Raw genomic sequence first — 8086 nt, forward strand, 5'->3', positions numbered from 1 at the left:
TGAAGTCACCACGCCCCTTGACTTTCAGTCAAACGTGACTTTATCACCCAATAATGTTTGAATAAGTTCCAAAACGTGGAGGATACATGAAGTGGTGAATTCAGTGGTTAGTCTTCTGTGTTCAGCAGGAAAATAACTTGAATGCATTCACATAATGTGTCCATGAGGCAGTGGTGGTGTAAAGTTGTTCTGTCTGCTGGACTGTAATGTCTCTACTCCACACCAGGGGTCACTGTTGGGACGGAGATGACGTCCATAAAGAGAAAGAAAAAAAAAAAAAGGGGGGGGGGGGGGGGTCGTTATGTAGCAGGACTAACCTGGGAAGTTAAGTAAGGTTATCATTAAAAAAATGGATCTTTTTCCTCATAAGAAAAATAATGAAATAGTTTCTATAGTTGTTGTTAGCCTTTATATCCACTCTGCTCCAGAAAAGAAAAAAAAAACCAAGCACTTACAATAAACGAGGGGACTGTTATGGGGATGGTTTGATGTAAGAGAGAGGGTGAAGAGGTCAGGACATGCAGAATCTCCTTAATCGTATTTCACAAGCATTCCCATGTTTTATAAGACTACGCAAATGCCAAAATGTTATGTTGTCTGGGCACAAACAGTTTAATATTTAGAAATACAGAAGATAAGATAGATAGATAGATAGATAGATAGATAGATAGATAGATAGATAGATAGATAGATAGATAGGTAGGTAGGTAGGTAGGTAGGTAGGTAGGTAGGTAGGTAGGTAGGTAGGTAGATAGATAGATAGAGAGATAATAATAATAGAATAAGGAGTGATCATTGAACATCACAAATATTTCTCTCATTGTGCTGCATCCTGCAAAAACATGAAATAAGCAGTAGTAATAACATTGCACATGTAGGGGCCTTTCACATGAGCAACCTGAAGGATAGTTTCTCAATCTGAACATGTAAAACTGACAAGTCCAGGTAAGGAAATGATCTCCAAAACTGCATAGTAATCTGATCAGAAGGGGGTGGGGGGGTGGGGGGGGTGTCATGGGATTTACTAGTATTTAAGAGATGGGTGTGGTTGAAACATGCTTCATGCCCGGATTTGAGGATCCTTCTGCAAGCACCCACCGCGTGATCTGTGGTGCTTGTTTCTGAATAATGATATTCAGAAAAAAAAAACAAAAAAAAAAAAACAGGAACCGTGTGGATAACTGAGCGAGAGGGCCGCGGCTCTTTATACTGGGAGACAAAAAACACGCAGTCGGTCTACTGATGGGTTGATGTCTCGCATTTAAGAAGCGTTGTTTTTTTAAATGGCATTATTTTCTACATGAGGCAGATTTTAGCCAGTAATTCACTGTCGGCTCGGAGGCGGTTTGTCCTGATGAAGTGTCGGCAGAGGGAGGAGGAAACCAGAGAGAGAGAGAGGAAGGAAACGAGGATAACGTCACGAAAAGCAGAATCGGAGTGAAACGGACTGTGTAGTATTTAATGGACAGTGCTTGATGCGGGGGACCGAGGAGCAGAGCTGAATTTTTTTGTGTTTGTTTACGTCACATTGGACAAAGATGTTTTTGTTAACCGGTCGGGCGTGAATAAAAGGGGGGACAACATTTTCGAGGAGGAAACGACAACACAGCAGCAGCAGCAGCAGCAGATTTCATCTTTTTTTTTTTTTTTTTTTTTTTTTTTTTTTTTTTTTCCAGGAGGCTCCACTAAAGCAGAGAAATGGAAATGTGTGTAGCCCTCCTCCGTTTGCCTGTTCGCTGAAGGATTTTTTTTTTTTTTTTTTTTTTTTTGGAAAACAGCCTAATCGTGACACACGGACTTAAAAAGTGGATTTCATTTGATCTTTTTTTTTTTTTTATGAGTGAAAAAGCCATTTAGTTAAAAACACCCTCCACGGGATTTTTTTTTTTTTTTGTCGGGGGGGGACGTTGCTGTTTTTTCACGCAAGCAGAAGACGGAGGAAAAAAGCAGCAGCAGCAGCAGCAGCAAAAAAAAAAAAAAAAAAAAAATCATCGGGAGAATTAACAGGTAGCCACCCCATTATCAAACGCGGTGACAGCCGCTGTAGGCCGGCCCTGCGGAGCGTAAGATGGCTGGGCGATGATGTGCCTTATTCGTGGCATCGTTTCGACCAAATTAACGCAGCTACATCCGCATTTTTAGGAGCTCAGCATCTGAAACAAGATGTGGTCAAGGCCTCCATCAGCCGCTCGGTGCTGATCGATACGTGATGTAGCTGCTTTCACGAGGGCCTGCCTGCTATTTGAATACACTAGGAAGCTCTAAACGCTGCGGACGGTGAAAGTAAAAGCCTTTATGGAGGGCATCCTATGCGTTTCAATGTGGCCTGGACCCGCTTCTTTCTTCACTGCGGTTTTTCACACCGCGCGGAGCTCCCGGCACAGGCCCCGTGTGTGTGTGTGTGTGTGTGTGTGTGTGTGTGTGTGTGTGTGTGTGTGTGTGTGTGTGTGTTAACCATGGGAGTGAGCAGAGCCGCGCAGTCTCTCTGACATTAACATTTACTCTGTCAAACATGCAGCGGCTCTGCGCTCTCCTCCAGCTTGCAGATGTAGTCATGCCATGTCGGTGTAGCTTCCCCATCAGATGTGCATCCGAAAGGGGTGGGGCCAGTCACACTTTAGCATCATGTTCTCTCTTTGTGTTATAAAATGAGCTCGAAAAAAATGTAATAAAAAAGGCCACGACTACCTCGGATGTGCAGGCACTGAGGATGTGCTTTATTCTTAATACGTTAACCTCCATCATCATCATCATCATCAGCAGCAGCAGCAGCAGCAGCAGCCTCTTGTCTGGCCATGCATCAGTGCAGGTGGAGTCTGATGCCTGTGATATGTGGTTCTTTTTTTTTTTTTTTTAATTCATTTTTTTACACTCTGTCCATCGGCATGACTTCGCCACAGATCTGCTCGCCCCTCCAGTTGATGTGCTCGCAGGCGACACAAACATGCATCCGAGCATCTGGTCAGACCCATCCAGGCCTGATCTGTGATGCATCACCCCCCCCCCTTCAGCTTTTCTCCTCCTCATTGGCTAAATGAGCAGCTGTGCCAAGAGACTGAGACCCATGATGCACCCCTTTTGGCTTCCATTAGTGCCGTGTGATCCATCTGGTCGCAGGTCCCTCCAGGGAGAAGTGACCTACTGTAGCTAATTGCTCTCTTCCTTTGCAGTGTGCACTGTATGCACGTCTGCTGTGGATTTGAATTGCTACACGGATGCAAATAGAAGCTCCCCTGTTTGGGAAGCTTTTTTGAATGTGTAACTGTGCTCCTATCAGGAACAGGAAATGCCGTTTCCTACTGGAAGGCATGATGTGATGTACAGTGTGTGGGCACCCTGTTGGCCCATAGCGGATTGATATGCATCTCCTTCCATGTTAATTCTTCCAGACCGCAGAGTCTCCGATGACATAAAGATGACTGTATCCAGCATTAGCACCAGTTCTGACTTGATACACAACCTGTAATTGCACAGTGTAACAAGTTCCCTCTGCTTTTTAAAGGGAGTGTTCGCTCAGTATCTGCTGCCTGGTAGATGCTGGCTGCTCCATAGCAGCTTAGTCATTACAGATTATTCTCCTCAGTTAAACCAGGCATGGTTGCACAGCCATAAACAGATTACAAGGTTTTTTCTCACTGTGTGGGGTCAGTAAACCGTAGAGATTAAAATTTGTGTGTTTTTATTTTATTATTTTTTACAAACAGTATTTTAAGTAAATTATTTAACTTAATTGATTCATTTTTGATGAAAGTGGACTCCTGGATTATACTGGATTATGGAATCATAAAACTGTGCTAATCCCCGTGGGTATTTTCTTTATCAATTATGAGATTATACTTTATGTAAATCTGAGACTGACATTTTTAGTTTTTCCACGGCCAACAGGTGACAGCTCAGACAAATTCAAAATGAGTGAACTGGAGCAGCTTCGCCAGGAGGCCGAGCAGCTTAGGAACCAGATAAGAGTGAGTCCAATGATTTTATAGTTTAGTTTTAATCTCTTGATATATTAACATGTTGTGTAACGTCTTATTTTTCTCGTCCTTTGATTCCCTGTCCAACAGGATGCCAGGAAAGCATGTGGAGATTCAACCCTGACACAGGTAAGTGCCACTGAATGACCCAAGTAGTAAGTTACAGAACCATAAAATAAATGTCTATTCAAGTTTTTGGGTGTTTGATTTTAGTGATAAGAGCTGGTTTGGTGACCATAGATTTGGAGACATGATAATAAGTTCAGAGGAGAAACTTGGTTTGCATAAAAGTAGAGAGTAAATCTTTTTTTTCTTAAATCAAATCGTACATTCCTCATTTTGTAACGCACTGTTTGGAAAATATAGATGCTTAATTATTCATGATTAATAACTAATTTCCACCCACATTATAACCGGCAGTATAAACATGGTGGTTTACCATTTTCCAGTGCTGTGCTTTACACATTACTTTAATGTCATCATTTATAAATTATTCTTTCACATCTAAACGTATTTGTATCATCAAATTTGGCATTGTATATCACAATATTGTTACAATCTCAAGAGGCTTCACTGTGGATCCTCCTATCCAACAGTTATAAATAAAAAAAGGTTGAGTTCATTAAAACTCATTTTCTGATTAACCTCTCCTCATTAACCTAGATAACTGCTGGTCTGGATCCTGTGGGGCGGATTCAGATGCGGACGAGACGCACCCTGCGTGGCCACCTCGCCAAGATCTACGCCATGCACTGGGGCACTGACTCAAAGTGAGACTCTCTACTGCACCAAACTATTTAGCTCCATACAATAGCAACGTAACATGGGAATAATACATTACATATCAATACGGAACAAACAAACAAGCATTGATAAACTTGCTACCTAGGCTGTTCTGAAAATGAGCATATTTTGGTTTAGAACTACCCTTTATAGACTCAAGTAGCACAAAAAGTGTGTGTGTGAAATATTTGTGAAATATTTTCAGTTTGTAATGTTTTGCCCGTATTACCAGTAGACCAATCACTGTGGAAGACTCATAGGTTTGTTTAAAATGAGTCCAAAGTTTTAATTAATTCAGAAAATGAACACTAAGCCTAACCGAATGTCTATCGATAGATAAATAAAGTTTGAATGTTTGTGTCTCCACAGGCTTCTGGTCAGTGCCTCTCAAGATGGAAAACTGATCATCTGGGACAGCTACACCACTAACAAGGTAAAGTCAGCTGAGTAATTATTTTTGGCCTGTAAGTGAAAGTGGAGTGAAGTCGTTCTCTTGTAGGAGTGTGGTTGACTTGTCACAGCTTCTTTTGCTTCCATTGTCATGACTTGTTCTAACATAAGCCAATGACATTAGCATTAGGTCAGTGTTGTACCAACACATTGTTATGCTCTTGTTATGGGTTTGTGTTCTGGTTTTTTTTCTAATCCAAAAGTATAACGTCTGTTCCCTCCATACCTTCTCAGATACACGCCATCCCCCTGCGCTCCTCCTGGGTGATGACCTGTGCGTACGCCCCCTCTGGGAACTACGTGGCCTGTGGAGGCCTGGACAACATCTGCTCCATCTACTGCTTGAAGACTCGCGAGGGAAACGTCAGGGTCAGCAGGGAGCTACCTGGCCACACAGGTGAGAGAACATCACACTCTCAACGAACTCTGTTCGCTTTCAACTTTTTCCCTGCGAGTCAAACCGATGAGACGTTTCTGACGAGCATGGAGCGGTTCCCCTGCCTCGTGGGAAAGCTCTGCTCCCAAACCCCTGAACAATGAAGATTTCATTGACATGGTTAATTAATCGCAGGGCAGCGCTGTCTTAATGAGCTGAGACATCAACTCCTGTCTGGGAGACTCCGGTTTGTGACAGTGTAGCTACTGCGCTGCTGTAAGTGATTAGCAGAATGGGCTGCAACGTAATATCAAGATGTATCTAATACAATGCTATTATCATAAAGTCTCAGGTGTTTGCCAAGGTCTACAGAACAGACAGCTAAATAACCAATTGCATCATAAATTGTTTTTTCTAGATTAATATAAATGTATATATTTGCATGAAATAGCATTCATATTCACCTCCACCTTTAATTAATGTTTTTTTTTAATAAGTCAGTTTACTGTTGCAATAATATTCATTATTTTGTGCCTATTGTAATACAGTAGACACTCGGAATGCCACTCTAAGGTCACCAATCGACATCTAAATATGAATATGAGCAGATCACCTTTTAATACCTTGTTTACATTGTTGTTTGTTTTATTGTTGCTGTCTTTACCATGTAAAGTGCCTTTGAGTACCTTTTAAGCGCTCTACAAATAAAATTTATTATTATTATTACTATTATTATATGCAAGTTTCATTCAGTTCCTCAACCGTCACCTGTGCTCTGTTCTCTCAGGTTACCTGTCCTGTTGCCGTTTCATTGATGACAATCAAATCATCACAAGTTCAGGAGACACCACATGGTGAGCCACAGAGATCAAAAACATCCCCGCACTGCACAGAAACAGTGTGCAGTGCGAACATGTTTTTCGTGAGCTGATCAGTGTCTAACTCTGCCTCTCTGCCCCAGTGCACTGTGGGACATCGAGACGAGTCAGCAGACCACGGTTTTCTCGGGGCACAGCGGTGACGTCATGAGCCTGTCCCTGTCGCCCGACCTCCGCACCTTTGTGTCGGGAGCCTGCGACGCCTCGGTCAAGCTGTGGGACATCAGGGACAGCATGTGCCGGCAGACCTTCACGGGCCACGAGTCGGACATCAACGCCATCTGTGTGAGTGGAGTGTGGATCTCAGACCAAATTACAAGTTGTCAAATATTAATCTTCAATTTGTAGTATTGTTTTTAAATGATCTGTGATTGCAGTTTGAAGGTGCACTTGTCAACTTTTACACAAGTTTGGTTCATGCGTCAGGGAAAGTACTACTCATCCTGAAAAACACAGTTTCACATTTTCTTCCTCAACTCTGTAGGAGCTTTGTTGATTCTTAAAAAAAATATCCTAAATACAAAGTATATGCTCCATACACTTAGAAAAAATAACATATCTGAAAATACCAGAGATGGATCAAAAATGGATCAAGAAACTGTTTTTTTCATAAACTGATGTGCCTATTAGGAATACCAAATGAATGGCACTGGTGTCGGCGCAACAATGGTCTAAAGTCTGTAAACCGTCTCATACACGATCAACAGAGCGCCCTCCAGGATTTGTCTCGGTGACGTCACACGCTGTCTTGTCTCCAGCTTTGGGGGGGATTTAAACTGGGAGCACGCTAGAGGATTAACAAGATTATCAATTAACACCATATCTGAACATCCTGCATAAATCCAGACTCCAACTGAGTCTGAGTCTGGACTGATGCACCGCACAGGTTGAATCTGATGGATGACGGTCGGACAGATGCGGTTTTGAAACAGCGTGATCATCTGATGAGATTCAGTACGAGAGCCGAGACACTAGTAGCCAATGAGAGCACAGTCATATAAGGGCATGTAGGGGATAGTGGACTACATTGGGACAGAATCACCTACTTGTAGTCTCTTCATATAGCTGAAACCACATTTCCTGCTTCATATTCATCTCCCTGTGCTCTTCCTCAGTTCTTTCCCAACGGCAGCGCCTTTGCCACAGGCTCAGACGACGCCACCTGCAGGCTGTTTGACCTGCGTGCAGACCAGGAGCTCAGCCTCTACTGCCATGACAACATCATTTGTGGCATCACCTCTGTGGCTTTCTCACGCTCCGGCCGTCTGCTGCTGGCCGGTTATGACGACTTTAACTGCAACATCTGGGACGCCATGAAGGGAGACAGAGCAGGTGAGTGGACGGGACGGGAGGAAACAGCTGTGATGTGAAAGAGTACGTCTAAAAAAGGTTCAACCTGCAGAGCAGTTATCTTCATAGTGGAGTTACGTCATTGAGACATTAAATTACTTTTAACCTAAGCTTTTAACATTATTTGTATCTTAGTTAGTTAGCTTTCCGCCAGAGAGGGACGATGGTAGGTATGCGTTTATACACTCCACCATCAAATAAAACTTTTACGTATATAAAGGATTATAGGATGTTTAATTTAAATGCAATATTTCACTCGAAAACCAAGTAAAAGC

General features: G+C 42.6%; 1 protein-coding gene across 2 annotated transcripts in view; it reads left to right on the forward strand.

Annotated features, from left to right (window-relative positions):
* The first annotated feature begins 1951 nt into the window (after positions 1 to 1951).
* The window catches only part of gnb2 (guanine nucleotide binding protein (G protein), beta polypeptide 2), an 8305-nt gene continuing 2170 nt past the window's right edge, over positions 1952 to 8086 (forward strand). The window contains exons 1-9 of one of the 2 annotated variants that reach the window (XM_054625214.1): positions 1952 to 2007; positions 3886 to 3965; positions 4065 to 4103; positions 4638 to 4744; positions 5127 to 5190; positions 5442 to 5604; positions 6371 to 6437; positions 6545 to 6746; positions 7577 to 7793. In XM_054625214.1, the coding sequence (XP_054481189.1) occupies positions 3909 to 3965; positions 4065 to 4103; positions 4638 to 4744; positions 5127 to 5190; positions 5442 to 5604; positions 6371 to 6437; positions 6545 to 6746; positions 7577 to 7793 (916 nt within the window). In that variant the 5' untranslated portion in view covers positions 1952 to 2007; positions 3886 to 3908. Of the gene's footprint in view, positions 2008 to 3797; positions 3804 to 3885; positions 3966 to 4064; positions 4104 to 4637; positions 4745 to 5126; positions 5191 to 5441; positions 5605 to 6370; positions 6438 to 6544; positions 6747 to 7576; positions 7794 to 8086 lie in introns of those variants that run through there. The other variant, XM_054625215.1, reaches the window with a different exon arrangement.

This window comes from Anoplopoma fimbria, chromosome 24 (genome assembly GCF_027596085.1).
Source record: "Anoplopoma fimbria isolate UVic2021 breed Golden Eagle Sablefish chromosome 24, Afim_UVic_2022, whole genome shotgun sequence".
Taxonomy (NCBI): domain Eukaryota; kingdom Metazoa; phylum Chordata; class Actinopteri; order Perciformes; family Anoplopomatidae; genus Anoplopoma; species Anoplopoma fimbria.